Raw genomic sequence first — 19,723 nt, forward strand, 5'->3', positions numbered from 1 at the left:
TTTGAATAAAGTAAAATAGTCCTAAATAATGCTCATTTTAGTAAATTTATCCCAATTAACTGTACACTCGTTGCGACCCGAAAAACCTCTAAAGTTCCTCAAGCAGACATATTTTAAGGTGGAACTTTAAAAAGATATGATGAGAACATAACACGGCTCTAAACAGACATGACAGATCTAAATTTACAGATTACTAAGATTGACCCCTAAAATGGAACCTAAAAAAACAATTTGTACAATAATAATAAAAAATCTGTTCATTTAGTTCCTTTTGGGCATCTTTCGTTTCGACATCATGCTGGCTCTCCGAGCAACATCCCATGGCTTTTGCGGGGCATGTATACCTTGCTGCGCGGCGAAAAATGACTCATACCCAGGTGATTCAAAAGCAAAGCCAGTGTGTCTTGATATCTCTCGTGGTAATTGAGCTATGGCATAGCTAATTTCTTCCTGTGGTGTAAGCTGGCTCCCAACATCCAGTAATCCTGCACTGGTGTTGTCTTCAAGCTCGTGCCTGTGAATTTCCTGAACAATCTGATAATCGTAAGGGAAAAACCATCTTTGAATCCTGTGTCCAAACAAACCAACAAACAGTTGAAACAACAGGAAAATGTCCATAGAAGAAGAACTATCTGAAAATGCAATTGGTTCATAAAAAATACATGAAACTCTTCGAGCTACTCCTGAATCTTACCCTTGATAAATGAAGTCACCAAAAAGTGCAACAATAGGAACAAGAAGAACCGTGAGGTAGAAATAGAATGTGCTCATCAACACGTATATGACGAAAAAAACATTCTCCTACAGTGAATGGAAGGAGGAGCAAGTTAGCATGTACATAATTCCATTATCCTAGAGGAGACAGACAGGAGAATTGAAGAGAAGCAATGGAAAGGACTAACCCGTAAAACAGAATATACAAAAATGAACATGAACCATGCCAAAATGCTCCCTCCAACACTAATATAATGCCACCTTGTAATTGAATTACATATCATAAGGATACGCAGGTTGACAGTGATTACAACACAAGTGAAGGCCATCGTGCTGATATCCCATTGTCCCAACATCCTGCCTGATGAATTTTTACCACTGGCACTGGAGGCGATCACAAAGTGATAAAAGACAAGTGACTGATACACAGAAAAGCAAGCCCATGTGACCACAACTCTCCACTTGAAAAAGACATTTCTTATTCCCTCCCTGTACAGTTCAGGGTACTTCTTTGAAAGGGATGCACTGACATCCTGGCAAAACAAATCGAGTTCCAGATATAAATATGAAATGAAGCGTGTAACAAAAAGTTAAGCATCGCACACACTTTCCTAAATTTGAATTACCTAAGGAAAATCACAGGTCCAAGCTAGCTACGTGCATTATTCAGTCAGCACTGAATTTCAAAATGATGTATTTTGGTTGCTAAAGTTTGATTATCTTAAACATTCAGCTAAAAACAATTAAAAAAAATAAACATTTTCGGTTCTGTTTGGACACTTAAAACCAAATAAGGAGATAAACCAAGCAACTGATATTTAACCTACATAAAATAAGATTTTTTAATTTGAACCTTCACTAAAACCAGAAGCCAAATCTAGAATGCCAAAAAATCAAACAAACTGAACAAATCAGTACTTATTCTCAATTTGAATAGGTATTTTTACTTCAGTTTATTTTGTTTCTAAATATTGAGAATGCCACTAAGTGATTGATTTCACAAACTTAATCCAAAATAACCACATTCAGTTGCATGGCTGATGTGAGAAATTCTTGCCGAATGAGTTTTGAAAGGAAGAAGCACCTTATCAAAAAGCCCAACAATGATCACTGGCAGGGCTGTGAATATGACATTATATAATGACTGGAACCAATCATCGTAGAATCTTTGACCAGAAAAACCAGTTTGAAAGGTGAACCAAAATTGAGTCAAAGTGAATGTAAGGTTCTTGTAAAAAAAGTATGTGATGACCTGCAATAAAGAAACATCAGGAATGTTATCGCCCAGTTAGTTTTCATAAAATCTAAAAATTGGTAGAATCACAGACCTTGCATATTCTAAGATAAGACCATCGTCCATGCACAAGAAGTAAATCTGTAAGATAGCGAAACTGAGCAATTGCAAAATCACTGGCCATCACTGCTTGCATCCCTTCCAACCCGCTTATTCCAATACCAATATGCGCAGCTTGAATCATGCTTACATCATTGGCTCCATCCCCTATACTGAGCGTTATTTTCTGAGCACCTTTCTTTACCAAACTAGTTACCTGCAAAATAAATTCAAAGTTGTTGGAACCAAACACCAGGAAATGATTCATATTTCATATTCATAATTACACATCATGTATTAAGGAACAATCACTAGGTGCAGTGTTAAAAAGCTTGGTTTCACAAACTCAAGATTGCACGTTCAAGTCTTGTAAGCAACCACTTCAAGCAATAATGCCTGAGGTAGGACTTTTTCCATCTCTTTCACTAGCACAATACTCTTTTACTTTGGAGAAAGCAAATTCAATTCAGTGCAACTTTTCAGAAGCTTCTGTCACTCAAGATAGAGCTCTTGCAGACATTCTTGGTAAACTTAGCAAAAGTTGTTCCAGGAATAGCATCTAGTCCGCAGCTGAATCATCTTGTGTCTTACAGCATTTTACCACCAGTTAGAATACCAAAAGTAAGGTGTTGACCATAGTTCTAATGTTTTAAGAGTCACTCACATCCATTTTGCATTTGTAAGGACACTATAGGCTTTGCAACTTTATTCCTGAGGATAAAAATAATATAATACTTTCTTTTCATACAACATTCTAGGACTTCATTATGGTGTAAGGCATAGCATGAACAGCAACATAAAAAAGAGAACAGAGCCCAACACAAGCGTCAAATAGATAAATCTTCCATGGGAAAAATCACCTGTGCTTTCTGTAAAGGAGAAACCCGACAGCAAACAACTGAAGTACAGTTCAAGCTCAAATTCAGTAACATTACTCGTAAAGTTGGGTCCAATGCATACATCAAACACTTCCCATCTATAACAAGTGTCAGTTTTGGTCCAGGTGCAGAGTGTAAATAGTGCTGTGCTTCCTTGAGGTACTTCTTCAGTTCTTTTTTCACTTCTTCCTTGATAAAACGTGCAATTTCCACTTGGTCACCCTGGAAAAAGAATTCAGTTAACATAATTGATGAGTTGTTTACAATGAAATACGGTATGCATCTGACAACAAGGTGGCTAAGAAATGCTACTTACCCTGTTTTCAACTTCTCTAATTGCATCAGTTTCTGAACTGATGATGAACTGTTTCATCTCATTGTTAATCAAGTTGCACGCTTCAGGAATGATATAGCCACAGAGAATTCAGAAAACTGAAGGTGAAAAATAAGGAAAAGCCACACATCTCAAAGACAAAAATAGAGAAAATTTGGTCCAACAGAATAATCACACACCATAAGCTATATTTATTGCTGTTTCCATCTTGTCCCCAGTCAGCATCCAAACCTTAATCCCAGCTCTAGAAAGAGTCTCAATACAAGCTGGTACTCCTTCTTGAAGCTTGTCTTCTATAGCAGTGCTTCCAATCAAAATAAGATCCTTTTCTATAAGTTCTGCAACCTGAGCAAGTTTACAAGCTATATGAGAGGGTGAATTAAAATGCATCCAAATAAAACGTGACATCATGTTTAACCATCTGATGACTATGGGGAAAAAGGACTTGTTCACTGTAAAAGAATTGACTTGTTCAGGATTCTACCATTAAAAAGTACTTGGCAAGAGTTTGTATGACATAATCTAAGCTCATTGCATTTTTATGCTGCAATAGTTGGAAACCTAACAAATAACAATTTTCAAACATTCATCACACAATAACAAACTGCACTAGCATCTAGCATCCCAACATACCCTGTAATTTACTGAATCACATATAATAAAACAAAAATTAGTACAAATTTCTAAATATACTACATCAAAGGTTTTCACATGAAAGATAAGACATGTAGCTTTTGATGGCCCCCCCAAAAAAAAGCTATGGCTATTAAGGTACTTCTTTCAAAGCAAAATCTATATAATAAGTATTTGATGCATAGCTTATAATGTGAAAGATGATAAAAGTAATGATCATTCATCAGTTTTCACCATCATTTATAAAACACAACCCCACCCATCAACACCAAACAAAAATGTCCAGACAGTATATATATACCTCATCTAACTTCGTCTCACGATCTCTGAGAGAAGATTTAGCTTGTATAAACTTCTCATTCCAGCTTTCATATGTTTCAGGACTCAAGTCTCTATAGGCAAGGCAAAGGGTACGTAATCCAGCAGACCCAAACTGTTCCAGATGAGCCCTGGTTACTTTCTTTAGATCATCATTTCCACCAGCCAATCTTTCATAAATTACAGTATCAGCACCCTGTAAAAAGCAGGTTTCAGGCCTGGTGTCATTTTCCAAGTCAAATTCCAATTGTATATCCATCTCATATAACAAATCTTCAGAAAATATTACCTTGCAGTATAATACAAGTCTACCATTCGGATATCGACAAACAACGGACTGGCGCTTTCTTGTGCTATATTAACAACAATTATTACAATTGATGTTAGGGTTATCAAACACGAGCTCCTAAATGGAATATTGGTTGGTAGGAAGGATGTGCAAATACCTGTTGAACTCAAGAACATTCAGAATTTCATAAGCCACATCTTGAATTTTACCCATCTTCTCCACATGAGATTCGCGAACGTATATCATAGTAGGTGTGCGCCTGAGGAAAAACCAACTATTAGCCTCAACAATTATTCACAGGTTTCATAAGCAAGCATCTACTAGTGCAGCAATCAGAAACCTGTAGAAGAAAAAACCAAAGTTCTTTGCAGCAGTAACTAAAGCAGCCTCATCAGGAGATGCAGCCTGATATGTAATTTTCTCTGGGGACTCGTCTCCTTCAGGAAGCACAGTGTGACAAATAGCAAGGCATCTGAAAAATTCCTACAAAAAAAAAGAAGATATATGACTTGAAACACCATGAATTATGGATCACATACATAAAAGTAGAATAAAAGAAAGCAAAAGCCAGTAAATCATACTTCAATCCAAGCAAGAGGGGGGGAAATTGTAACTCTCTTTTTCAAGATCATGACAATTTCCTGGCCACATTCGAATGTGGATAAAAGTAGAAGTACAATTATGTCAAACTAGTCTTAGCAATCATATACTACCATCAACAATGGTTTCATATAATACATAGAGTAAATATAAAGAGCATCCAAGGTACTGTCATATCCATGCAATAACAAACAAAAACACTTATCAGAAATACAAAAAAAAAAGAGAGAGAGAGAAAGATCAATTTGATAAGTGACAATAACCAAAACCAAGATCACTCTTTTCAACAAATCATTCCAGCTAAAATACACAGAAAAAGGCTCTATGTTTCTAAGAAATACGCTCGCATAAAGCAACAGAAATTGCATCATAATCCTGCTGAATAAAGAGCTACCTTGCATGAATCAGAGTTGGGTTCATTCCTCCAAGCTCCTCGCATAACCCTGTGATCGTCAAAATTAAACCCCTTCTCCTGAATTGCAGTGGTAGATTTCCGCAGCTGTAAGAAATTCAAAAATATTCAGATTTCCTGATTTCCACACAGATTTCCTGATTTCCACACATGGAGAATAGAGAAAAGACTAGTCGGAAGAAAAACATCTTTTTTCTCAAATATAACAAATTGTGGCTTTTTTCTAAATTAAAAAGCAATACATACTTCTTGAACTTTTATGCCATTCCGCTGAGCTCCTCCCTGCTCTATTTCAGTGACACCAGATCCATAAACCTCTCCTCCAATTGAACACTTAAAGAACTCCATTAAATTTCTTGTTAAAGTGCCGGTTTTATCAGAAAAGATATATTCAACCTGACAAGAGCATCCATTCAAAAAACTTCACAAAGCATGAAGTGAAAAATAACAAATTATATTGTTCACAATGGCAGTCCTCCATCAAAATACAATGTGCATGCAAAATTTTCATATTGATGACTATACTGACAATAAATAAGCTAGCTGGACGCATACACTATCAGTTTACCTGTCCAAGTTCCTCATTTAAATTGGAAGTCCTGGCCAATGCAGGGGTGTTAGTTTCAGCATGGTACATATGTAGGTCCTTATTGATAAATTGAGTGGACTGAATAAATTTAATCATCTGAAAATGAATTTAAAATCATTATAAAAATTGGCACATTCAGCAAGAATGTATGTCCACTATACTATAGCAGATGAAAATGATTATATCCAAGATACCTACCTCAATAGAAACATATAAAGATATGGGAATTATTGTCGAGTATAGAGTGATTAGGGTAAAGAAAGTTAGAGCTGCAACCTAGTGATCCAACAAAGAGAGTAAAACCATGAGAAAAGTATGAAGAAAAAGGCCAAAACAAAAACATAACTGAAGCAAGCATATAATACCACAAATCGGTTGCTAGGGTTAAACTCTGCAGCCACGCCTTTATCAAGACCTAGATAGTAATACTTCCGGTTTATGAATATGCCACTGCAGATTTTCATGAAGCAGAAAACATTACCTATTACCCAATTTAAAAGGGAGAGAAATAGCAATTTAAGAAAAAATCTTAAAGGCTAGTAAATACCATACCTCCCAATGGCTCCGATGAGGCACATCATGAACAGAGTACCAAAAAGAGCGAGTATAAGTTTATCAAGTTTCCTCTCCAATGTACTCCTCTTGGAAGGAACATTCATTGAATTCATCATGACCTGTTATTGAATCAAGTCATCATAAAGCATTATGAGTAAAGTGTGAGTAAAGGACACAAAATGGAAGATACCAACAAGTGAGTTTATATGACAAGATTTTGTAGCATTATCACATAAAGCATTCGCATACTTTGATAACAAAAGTTGTTTCTATTCTTCTAAAGAAAAACTATTCCTAAAAGAAAAGAGTAACTCATCCAGAGGTAAAATGGGGCATTTCAAGACTTCCAATCCTTAAATCTTGGACAGGTCTATCTTTGTTGTAAAGCCTTTTACCCATCTTCAGCCTCCAGTTTTCTTCATTTCCCTTTGGTCAACGTTGTCTGAAACCCAAGGTTCCATCCAAGAATAAAGCATTCATCTAGAAGGTGGTTCTTAAAAAATGTCAATACTGACAAGTTACAAATAAAAGACCCTGTAGGCTGTAAGGCGTTGTTGCCAAACTTTTGCATCATGTTTAAAATTAGCCAGGACTCGCATATCCACCTTCATTTTTCATTGCATTGCCTTCTTGTGGTTGGTGGTACGCATTGATAAAGATTTATTACTCTAACCAAGAGGTTTTGGTGGAGGGAATAAACAGCGAAGCGTTATATATGCCACTTTTACAATATTCAATGTGTCAGTGTGCAGTCTCTTATTGAGAATTCTCAAGTATAATTCTCTATTCAAATGTAAGCTTTATTTGATATATGTTTTCTTAGCATTCAACGGGAAACGTACTGTTCTGGTTTAATATCTGTAGCTTTTCTTTTGTAGGATATTTTCCCCTTTCCCTTCGAGTTGTCTGGTCATTAATAGAATTTACTTTATCAACAAAATGAATCCGCTGCACTCCACATTTGTAGAAGAAAAATAACAAATTAAGTCAGGACCTACAGTCAACATAGAATTACTTTTCTGAAACCTACTGGGGCTATCTCAATTACCAAAAACAAGGGAATCCGTCATGCATTTGTTAAAGAAGTTGAGATGCAATGTGGGTAAGCAAGGATTAACAAGAACTGCACAGCAATTTGTAATAACAGACCTTTGTTTCATGACCTGTAAAAACAACAGCACCAACAATGTACTCTGTGTTCCTAAGACTACATCCCTGGAAACAAAAAATACATGGTTAACAAGCAAATCCTAGATTAGTTACTTCACCAAAGAGTTACAGGAAGTCACTGATCTAAGAGATTTAAGAAAACAGATATTTTTCATTTGTTTTCTTTTAAATTGTGAATCATACAGCAGTTAAGAGAAGCGTACAATAATTATAATCTGTCTAATTTTGTGATAGAAAAAGAAGAGGAACATAAATATTAGGATAATGTTTAAGGAAGAAGGATTCGAACATACTCTTAAAAGAATTTGGTTTGGAGAGAGAGGCAATGTTTGCTTTTGGAACATGAGATTTCCCGTGAAAGTGTATAGTGAGTTGTTTGGTTGCTCACACTGCACCTCGCCTGCAGTAACAAAGGGAAGACTTGTAAGGTCATTCACACAATCATGCTCAAAAGGTGGAATTTAAACCACACAGGAAAGAAAAGACAAGGAATATTGTTTAAATGAGAACAATACATAATAGGTATTTGCGATATAAATTAGTATATGGAAACATGTAAAATTATGCAACACCAATCACTATAAGTAATCAAAATAAAGACGATACTGTAAACCAACCACTTCTCATTAAGTCAAGATTGATGTACAGCCACAGGCAATGTGTGAGATATTGGGCTAGCAATTTCAGAAACAGCACATATGAATATTGTGCATAGAGCACTAGAATGTGACAATAAGGAGGACAAGGAGAAAACTAAGTTTGAAAAAAAAAATCTACCAAAAATATGATAATTGAGGAGCTTAAACTGGCAGTCCATGGACATTGAAGGACACCCTATCTAGTCACTAACTTTCATTCTCTCCAGAAGACAATCACTGCCTTGAAAAACAGAAGAGAGAATCAGCAATCGACATGTTCCTTCCATCACATATTAGCTAATTGTGAGTTATATGGTCTGTGCAATGACTTCTTGACATTATTAATGAAAGTTTCCTAAGCACATAATTCTAAACCTTAAGCATGTAAAAACACCCAGATGCATATATTTGTGGCCTACAAACCCAAAATAACCTTTAAATTCAGCAGCTTTCTCAGGAGTCAAGTAATCCCACGTCCTTTCTAGTGCCTTTCTGATCTTCAAATTTGTTTCCCCGTCCAAATTTGCAGTCTGAAAACAGAAGGCAAATTAAAGAAAATAAATGAAATATAAATATTACCAGCTGATCAGTTCACACTTTCAAGTTTCAAGGCAATATCGATGAAATAATGAGACCAACAGAAACAACAATTATTATAGTAACTACACAGAGTATGATAAAAGAAAACCTCAACGTAGCAGACACCGTCTGCATTTGTACTTGCTAGGAAAAGCAGATCCGCGGGAAAGAATCCATCCTGCTTAACCTGTAATCAATGCAAAATAAAGCTATAAAAGAATAGATAATGAGAGAGAGAAGCTTTCAGAGAAATTTTTATGGATAGTGATTACAATGACGACAGTTATTTTCCATATAATATGTATAGGGTAGTTGAGTCAATCTTGAATCCCAAATCCTAATAAATAGTCAACATAAATCAAGTCATCTTTAAAAATAGAAGAGAATTGTGCTTCCATAAAACGCATTTCCACACGTCTCTTACAGTTCGCACAATCAGCACAACAGCAACATGGTGACAGACAATATTTATAACAGTCAGAACTAGCCAATAATTTCACTATTGTCACGGAACAAAATGGTTAAGGATCCAAAATCTGTATAGCCTTATCTAGTCACCTATGACCTGTAGCTGCATTGCAACATCACTGAAACCAACCACTACCACCAAAAGAACAATAGCAGCAGCAAATAAACAAAGAGAATTTAAGGGGAAAAAAGCCAAAAATAATAACGTATCCATAAAACACTCTCCAGCTGTATGGGTTTTGCCTAAAATGCTCCCATTTAGAAGTAGCAACTTCTTAATGCTCAAACAGCAGTACTTTTCATTAGGTTCCCAAATTCCACCTTCCAATAAAACTTAAATCCTAAAACATGATAAGCCTACCAAGCAGAAGCTGACAAATAATATAACAAGATGTGCTAAGCAAAAGCACAAGGAAAGTTTCGTTTTAAATACACTCCTCTAATAGTTACAATAACAAATGGCAGGTAAAATGAAAATGATGAAAGCTGATGTTATAAGGCAACATAGCAACATTACATAATAAGTTACAGAAGTCAAGGCAGGGCCAATAATGAAGAGGTTATGACAAGCATCCCTAAAGAAACTCTGAAAATACCATAAAGAGGATGACATCAACTACCAGAATGTTCTTCAAAACTTAATCTAGTCCTAAAGCACATCAACATCCAATGGAAAATATAAAATTGCAGCACACAGAAGCCTTTAAGCTCCAGGGACCTGTACCCTTGCACAGAGGGGTTGTTATGGGCACATGGACCAAACTGCACCCATTTGAAGGGATAATGGCATTAAATATAAAGAATTCATCTTTACAATGAAATAACAACAAAATTAAGCACACTCACCCGGATAATGTCTCCAACCTGCAACTTCTTCCAGGGAACAGCCACCCACTTCTCATCTTGCAACACGTCTATAAGGGTATTGTTAATTACCATATCATTCTGAAAACGCTTCTGTTCAACATAATTAAGAAGCAAAAGAATAGGAAGTGAGCATTTCTCCCAACACTGACGTTAACAGTGAAGAAGACACTAATGTAATTCACTCTTTAACACATCATTCTGAAAGAGGAATCGAAAGACAAAGCATGAAAACCACAGGAACCATGAATAACACTCACCCAGTCCTCAAATGCCTCCTTAATGAGAGAGACAAGCAGCACCAGGGTCAGAGGGACAACATTTGTCACTGGATTAACAGGACTGAACCATCAAAAAAACTACTTGAGTACAATGTGTATGCATATTAGATACTAGAAGATGTAAAAGCAAGGATTAAGAAAAATCTTGAGGATAGTTATCAAAAAGTGCAACAACCACAGCAGTATACAATAGCACACGCAGAATCTTAACAAAGAACAAACAGCTTTCAATGACATTAAAAACAACACTCAAAAAAAGCTGAAATGCTAACTAAGGACAGAGGATCAAAACTTGTGCAAAGAAAAATGAAAAAAGTCCGACATCTGAATTGAAGTAAGCTAGCTGCTTCAGAAGCTTGGTTATGCAGGAGCTTTTATAGTTATATACAATTTTCATGATTTTTTTTTTATTTTAATTGTTTGTAATCGTGCATCTAGCATGTGACTTTAAAATATTCGATGGCTAGGATTAGAAAGTTTTTTTTAGGGGTTTAATCTAGGGATAGAATTAAAAAATTTAATAGCGAACCTAGTATAAACAATCTGTAAATCATATTTAAAGCTATTATTCATCGATAAACTTGAGAAACTAGGGGTTTTATTAAACCCTGAATTGAATTTGCAGTTCCAGCTTCTTTCCTACTTGTTTCTAGCCCTAATTCTGCTGATCTACTGCTCTTTTTCTCCCTAAACTATGCCACTTGGAGCGTATCAAGCAAAAGCCATAAATGTACAACTCCCATGAAGTAATAACATACTACAAGTTTAAAAGCAAAAATCTGCCAAGTCATACAACAGCAAGGAGTAAGAAACAGTTCAGAAAACGCTAAGAGAAAATCCTTTCTTTGTATCTCTATAGACATGCATTTATGTGCGTAATCCTGAACGAACTACAAGTTAAAATTGGGTTAAAGAGATTCGCCTAGGGCATTTTCAGGAAAGACTTTGCGCATGCTACTAGCAATGCAGGTCTATCTAGAACAAGTTTGAATTATGATACATACCTGATTGGTGTCATTGATAAGATCGAGATCATGAGAAAATAACAATTCGCCACCCGCCTGAACTGCCAGTGTTAAAAAAAACACAGAATTTTCAAGAATCAAGATAACCAAAAGGATCAAATGAATCAACCTAGTGACTCTTACACTTGAGACTAACAAATTACATTATATATTCTAAACCCTACAATTATTAAACTTGAAACTGAGAAATGCATTAAGCCATGGAAATTATTATTACCTGTTCAAACAATCCTTTGGGAAAAAAAGTAAAGAAGTTGTACTTGGTAGTTGATATTGAATTTCCCTGGATATTATATCATATATTAAAAATAATAATTAAGTTAAACATGACATAATATAGATATTTTGATTAATAAACAAAGAAAAAGCCAAACAGACCTTGAATCTGACAGGGAGATTGGCGTCGCGATCATTGCAGTAAATAGTGCGGTGACCAGGGGCTTGAGGCTGGACTCGGCCGAGTGTTGCAGTCCGAGAAGGCATCCTTAGACCAGAGCTGGAATCGCGACTCGGCATCTTCTTTCACCGGTCCAATTTTTTTTCTTCGATTTTTTTCTCAACAAGAAAATGTGGAATCCAGAGGTTCCGTTCGGTTCATAGAGAAGCTTCCCTTTCCCTTTCCCTCTCCCTCCCCCTCTCTCTCTATTGTACGTAAGGTCGATGAAACAGAGAGGGAAATGAAAAGAAAATCCCTTCCCCTCCCTCTACTCCTCCTTCGATTCCTTTTCGTATTTATTTTGGCAGTTATTACATAACACCGCATTTTCTCGGTTTTTATTTATCGATTGATTGATTAGTAATTAGTAATAACTATTTAGTATTGATATTTGAAACTATTTATAATTTAGTCCTTCATGTTTGAAAATCTATAAGCTAGTCTCTCCACTCTAGTTAACCACAATTGGTGGGATTGGCATTATGAAAATGATATATTCAGTGCTTATACTTATTGGAATTTTCTAATCAAGTGTCTATGTTTTTATTTTTTATCTAAATGTCTGAACTCTTTTTTTCTAACCAAGTGCCTTAACAGAATATAGCGGAGACACTTGATTAGGAAAAAAGAAGAAGTTAAGACACTTAAATTGAAACAATAAAGTAGAGGGACTTGATTAGAAAATTTTAACAAGTATAGATACTGAATATATCATTTTCTCGATCGGCATTGGATGAAGTGATGGTTTCCGGATAAAGACACGCGCACGTTGGATCGCTTTGCCACCTTTTTCTTCAAAAAAATTAGGATAGGAAGTTTCCAAGAAGCCCGGAGGAAGAGGACTTGTGTTGGACGGCGCCGTTTTATGACATCTCGTTGAATTTTCAGTTGGTCAGTTGTGTGATGAGTCTGCTGACCGTGAGACATGTCCCTATAATCATTTGTGAAGAGATAGGGGTTGGTTGAGCTAGTTTTACTTATATCAGAGCTTTTGAACAGGTGGACCACGTTTATATTGTTTAGGATGCGTTTGCCTGTGTTATAAAGTATGTGTTTGGAATGTGTTTTTTAAAATAAATTTTTATTTAAAAATATATTAAAATATTTTTTTTTAATATTAGCATATTTAAGAGTTTAAAAAAAAACTGGAAATTTTGATTAAATCATTGACCCACGGACCGAACCTTTAATCAATGTGACCATCAAATCAAGTTTCATAATCATAATTTGACATTTAATATATGCATGTATATATGTGCAGATATATTACATTTGATTAATTTTGTCTTTTTATTTCCTTTTTTTCTAATAAATCCTCCATTGATAAAATTATCCTTCCTTCCTTCATCAAGAAATTTTACAGTGGTTATAAAATAACTAATAATATTGTATTAAATATTTTTTGAGTGCTATAAAAAAAAATTATCATTTGTTTACCGTCAGTAGACAAGTTTTAATTGTATCGATGACCAAATAAGGTTCCTTACAGTCGATCAAGACTAAATTAAAAAGAAAACAAAAAAAAAATCTTTGTATAATAAAAACTAAGCAAGCAAATTCATAGTTTGTTGCTCGTCTGCTCAGAAATCATGTTCTTATATTTAATTAATTTTAATCATGATTTTCATTTCCATTCAATGCAGTATCTACTGGGTCCACGAGTGAGTAATTGCTGCATCTCATACCTTTAATTGCCATATTTTTTTATTCTCAATACGTAAGAAAATCCGATTTTTGTGTTTTGATAATTAATTCTTGAGAAAATAATAGAAATTAACAAATTTTAATTTTATGTGATTCATTTTTAGCAATACGTTCACTACTATTTAAAAAAAAAATTCCTGTATGTAATAGAGCACCAAATACATCAAATCTTTCCTATAAATAAACAATTGAAGTTTAGTTGAGATATGTTAACCTACATACCCACGTTAATAAAAAATATATTTTGCTTTATGATCTAAAAAATATCTTTACCGGTAACTCATGAGTTATCATCCATTACAACATCCATATCATTAAAAAATTATCATTTAAGAAAATTATTATTTCTCTTGATATAATACCAAAACACACTATATAAATCGATAGAATAATAAGATATATATATAATAATGAGTTGAATCGATCACTCCAAACTTTTAGAATTAATGAACTTACTAAAATAAATGATTTACTATTATGACAACACATGATATAAATTAATAGGATAATAAAATATGTATAATAAGGAGTTTAATCGATTAATCACTCTAAATTTTTAGCATTAATGGACTTACTAAAACAAATGATTTATTTTCATAATAACACATGGTATAAATTGATATATATAATAACAAGTTCAATCAATCATTCTAAATTTTTAGAATTAACAAACTTACTGATAATCTAGAGATAGAATAATAATAAGATATATATAATAATAAGTTCATTGGACGATTCCAGACTTTTAGGATTAACGAACTTACCGTTAATCTAAAGATACGATAAATTAATGATTATATTTGATAATTTTTTATATGGAAAATGGAAAATAGAAGGTATAAGGTTTTTTTTAAAATATAATATTTTAGTATGGTCTTCAATAAATTAAATTTAGGTCATCAGTATACTTTTTAATTGATATGAATTTAGCTTTGTTACATAATTATATTTTTCTACACACAAAAATACATTATCAACTTTGTCTATAAACCTGTATTTTTCCCCCCAATATTTTTTAAGCCTTCTCATGTTAATTTCTTTCGAGCCAAGAAGAGCTTGTTTTCTGAATTTCTAAATATACCAAGATCTTGAAAGATATTAAACAATACAATGTGCTCTTAAAATTTCATTTTTTAATTTGACTCCATAGAATTTGCTGCCACAGGAGCTTATAGTTCTCTCATGAACAAGAAAAAACAAAAATAAATTATAAGTTAATTATTTTATTCAATTATTTTGTATGTATATTTCGCTTTTTTCAAATCAATTCATGCAGTGATTGTTGTTGCATGGAGCCAACGTTGTGCTTGCATCCTAAAATTTGTCAACAAAACGATAATTACCTTGTCATATATAGCTTAAATTTGTTTATTTCAATTAATTGTTTTTTTCTGAATGATCAATCCCTAGCCAAAAATATCGAAATTCCCATTACTTACCTAGTATTTTTCTTTTTGAAAAACTAACTTTTCCTTATAAATACATGAAAAAAAAAACCTTGAAGGGTATTTCAACTTTTAATATACTCTAAATATATCTCCACAAGTGCATGCCAAATCTTCCTTGATAGATATATTTCTACCTTAACGAGCTAAAGCAACATATTTAGGGACCGTTTGGGAACGCGGCTGCGGCCGCGTTCCCAAAAAATTTGAAAATTTTTTGTTTTTTTTTTTTGCTAAAATTTAATATGGTTTGTACGTTTTGGATCGTTTTGATGTGCTGATGTCAAAAATGATTTTTAAAAAATGAAAAAACATCGTTGGCATGCATTTTGGCACGAAAAGTTATTTGAAAAGCACCCGCAACCACACTGCCAAACACAAGGAAAAAACACAGATAGAGAGTGACGTTTTCTGCTTCAAACGAGGAAGACATTGACAGAGAGTTAGAGTCAGGCACTTGACTTTTAGTTTGTTTGGCAATGTGGTTGTGGATGCTTTTTAAATAACTTTTCGTGTTAAAATACATGTTAATAATGTTTTTTTATTTTTTAAAAATTATTTTTAACATCAGCACATCAAGACAATCCAAAACATATAAATTATATTAAATTTTAACAAAAAAAAATTTAAATTTTTTAAAAACACGGGTTAAACCGCTTTTCCAAACATGGTTTCTCTCTGTGTCCATATTCCCTCTTTTGCAGCGCTGTCAAAGCAAGTCCTCTCCTTTTCTCTCTCAAAACTAATATCTTTCTCTACGTTTTTTTTTGTACTGTTTTCCTTGTGTTTTCCGTCCATGTGTGGAGTACGTAGGCACCGTTTGGAAACGCGGCTGCGGCCGTGTTTTCAAAAAATTTGAAAATTTTTTGTTTTTTTTTTGTTAAAATTTAATATTATTTGTACGTTTTGGATCGGTTTGATGTGCTGATATCAAAAATGATTTTTAAAAAATAAAAAAACATCGTTGGCATGCATTTTGGCACGAAAAATTATTTGAAAAGCACCCGCAACCACACTGTCAAACACGCTCGTAGTCGATCTTCTCTGTCCCTCTATATCATATAAAAAATATATTTAACGTTTGAATCGTCTATATACGTTCGTAGAAGACTGAAAATTAAGGATAGTTGAGATTTTATAACACTATTTGAAGTACGTAGATATTTTTCTTTAATTATTTTTATTGATGATTTATTACTTCAGAAAACCATGTTTATGTATATTTATATGGAGAAAAATATTCAAAGATTTTTTCATTAGTTTTTAAGAATAATATTCCGAGTTATTCCTAAGAGAATACTCATAGTTAATTTATAGAGAGCTTTGTTCCTGTAGTGTTGAATAGAAAAACATGGTTTTCCTTCTTTTTTGTTTGTTTGGAGAGAAGCGGTAGAATGAGAAAGAAAAGATAAAAAGAAAATCAAGCATATACCTTTTTTTCTGTCTTAATTAAAAACATGCATTTTGTTATTAATTTCTTGAATTCCTTTAATTATCAATACATGTGTGTGAATTTTATATGATTTTTAAATATCCGTTGCCATGCTAAATTATAATAAAAATGTTTCTAGACGTGTGTACGCGCACGCGTGTGTGTATATATATATATAATTCTCCTGTTTTGGTATACGATGAATGATGTATATAAGATAATCAATTTTTTATTAAGTGAGAAGTTAATTTTTATTTTCTTCCTCTAGTTAAAGGCATACAAATAATTTTATGTAACTAATTTTCTGCACCGACTATTATTTAGTTAATTAACATATACTATAATTTAATTTAAATTTTACCAAAAACTATATCTTAAAATATTAATTATAAAAAATATATTTTATAATTTTATTATACCTACTATTTTTTTTCAAAAACTATATAACAATAAAAATCATTATAAGGCCAAATACACACTTACACAAGAAAGATTATTGAATACATAGGGTGGCAGAGGTTCCGATAACGTCTGGTGACTTAGGGAACGTTTGGTACTGCGTTTGTACCTGCGTTTTGTTAAAATTTGAATTTTTTTTTTGTTGCTAAAAACGAGTGCAGTTTGTACTTTTTGGATCGTTTTGATGTGCTGATGTCAAAAATGATTTTTAAAAAATAAAAAAACATCATTGGCATGCATTTCGGCACGAAAAGCTATTTGAAAAGCACCCGCAACCACACTGCCAAACACGCTCTTAGATTTTTATCTCAAGAATTGTTGGGCTTTTTTATGTTAGCTATTTAAAGTGTCCAAATAATTAAAATTCTTCTTTTCTTGTACCATTAAAGTGGTGGTTCAAGGTAAAATTCTTCTATTCTTGTACCATCAATAATATTTTCACTTAAAGTAATTTTAAGAAAAACTATACCTAGCAATTTACTCACAAAATCATTGCATTTAATATCCAAATCACAAAACACGATTTATACCGGGCAAGAGTCTCTAAAATAAGTAATAACGATCCCCTTCTCTATATATATATATAAAAAAAAGATAAAGAAAAATACTTTATAAACATCACAATATCATTACTTAACAAACTCTTTATTTTTACTTTTTAAAAATATTTTAAAAAAATATTTTAATTTTTTTTTATGTTTTAATGTATTAATATCAAAAATATTTTTTTATTTTGATGTATTTTATAATAAAAATATTTTAAAAGATAATCGTTTCCTTATTATCTAGCATTATATAAGTCTTTAAACACTAACTATAAGGGGAAAATATATTTTTTTTCCTGTTTTTTCTTCTTCGAAAATGAGGATTTAGAAGCAAAATGATTTAATAAGAAAGGAAGTAGAAACGTTAAGTACCATGTATATTTGAATATCAACCAGATATGATTTAAATCCTCTTACATACAGTTTTTATGAAAAATATATATATTCTTCTAATTATGAATAACGTTAATCAACCTAATTAAGTGAAAATATTATTAATTTGATTTTTTATGTTTTCATGGATGATGAAAAAAAATATTTTTTTTCTTGTTTTTTCATCACTAAACAATGATGAAAAAATATGGCTGGCATACACTTCTCCTGACTGGAGATTCAGATGTTTCTCCTTTTCATTTGAAGTTTAACCCAATTTTATTTGCTGTTTGCTTGGCTACAAATAAATCTTATTTATGGTGTTCTTTCAAATGGTTGAGTTTGAGCATTGATTTCAGGATGTAAATAGCCCTCTGTATTAGGAGGTTAATTTTTATCTCACTTGCTATGTTCCCCATATTTTCCCCTATATCCTCTGGTTGAAACACTCCTAATCAACAATTTCAGAAAATTCATTCCTTTCCGAAGCTTAACCAGCACAAAATTTGCTGCACAGCTTTCAACTTACGAATTATAGTATCTTATTATGTCAATACTTACTGTAGTCTATACTGTTTATTGTTGATGCCAAGTTTTTTTATTTGGGAGACTAACTGAGGGAGCTAGGGTAGCAATCCTGTCAAATAAATTTTATTTATTAGACACTGTAGTGCTCAAAAGCAAAGCTTCAAAGGGTAGCAATCCTGCACTTCAAGAAGCAAAGCAAAGTGTCCCCTGTTCAGGGTGTTAGTGAGTGTCGAGATTTATGTTTGCTTTGATAATTTGATATCCAGGCCCGTTACAATGGGGGCGATTACTTGTTTTGGAGGGTTCAGGTTCAGGACCTCACCTTGAACATGATGATGATGATGCCTTCCATTTCTAGGGAGATGCGAACCTGACATGACAAATCTTAGTATCGTGGGAAAAAATGACGACTTGAGTATCAATATGAAGTCAATTCATGTAAACTCTTTCGGTGAACGTGAATTACATCCAGATGAACGAATTTTATACAGTGTAGCGAAGCACGCTGAATGTGGCTTTTTTTCTCCCATACCTGAATGTGTCTTGAAAAGAGCAACTCCATTAATGCATGCTCTGAAATCTCAATGAAAACACAGTATCCAACTTTATTGTGTCATCTTTGAAATCTCTTATTTTAATAATGATTTTTGGAATCTCAAACCTACAAGGAAAAGGTTGATCAAAATAACGATAGTACAAGGGACTCAGACAGAACAACAGCAGAAACTAATGGGTGTACAAGGAACTCAGACAGACCAACTAATCATCGGACAACAGTGGAAACTTGAAAAAAGTGATGTTTATGGAAAACGTCCATAACAGGAATCACAAAGGCAGCGAAAGACCACCAGCAAAGGAAACAAAAACGACGTCGAAAACAAAATCCCTCTTCAAACAGCCGCATTCGACCACTGGAATCACACTTGCATCCGTGGTGCTTACATTCTAAGAAACTCGTCATACCTGGTGCGCCTGACTTTCATCAAATGATTCATATAGGGCTTCTCTCGTGGAAATGTTTGAAGAAGCTTTCAGAGAAAGGCAGACGCTTTTAATTATTTTTTTTATAATTTCCTAAAGGAAAGTTCCTTTCATCTGGGCAAATCAGAGTCAATATTGTTA

General features: G+C 33.4%; 1 protein-coding gene across 1 annotated transcript; it reads right to left on the minus strand.

Annotated features, from left to right (window-relative positions):
• LOC133706013 (phospholipid-transporting ATPase 3-like) lies at nucleotides 1-12,411 on the minus strand. Its single transcript, XM_062131507.1, has 27 exons — nucleotides 12,059-12,411; nucleotides 11,898-11,963; nucleotides 11,660-11,721; nucleotides 10,635-10,716; nucleotides 10,357-10,467; nucleotides 9,152-9,229; nucleotides 8,897-8,993; nucleotides 8,119-8,225; nucleotides 7,805-7,870; nucleotides 6,653-6,774; nucleotides 6,466-6,550; nucleotides 6,299-6,376; nucleotides 6,080-6,196; nucleotides 5,758-5,907; nucleotides 5,494-5,598; nucleotides 4,840-4,982; nucleotides 4,657-4,758; nucleotides 4,500-4,563; nucleotides 4,194-4,406; nucleotides 3,439-3,604; nucleotides 3,242-3,321; nucleotides 2,908-3,147; nucleotides 2,043-2,264; nucleotides 1,799-1,966; nucleotides 903-1,247; nucleotides 695-801; nucleotides 1-568 (listed from the first exon to the last, which is right to left on the minus strand). The coding sequence occupies exons 1-27, from the start codon at nucleotides 12,194-12,196 to the stop codon at nucleotides 262-264; spliced, it is 3,621 nt and encodes a 1,206-aa protein (XP_061987491.1). The 5' UTR covers nucleotides 12,197-12,411; the 3' UTR covers nucleotides 1-261.
• Between the last annotated feature and the right edge of the window lie 7,312 nt (nucleotides 12,412-19,723).

This window comes from Populus nigra, chromosome 10 (assembly GCF_951802175.1).
Source record: "Populus nigra chromosome 10, ddPopNigr1.1, whole genome shotgun sequence".
In the NCBI taxonomy this organism is placed as follows: domain Eukaryota; kingdom Viridiplantae; phylum Streptophyta; class Magnoliopsida; order Malpighiales; family Salicaceae; genus Populus; species Populus nigra.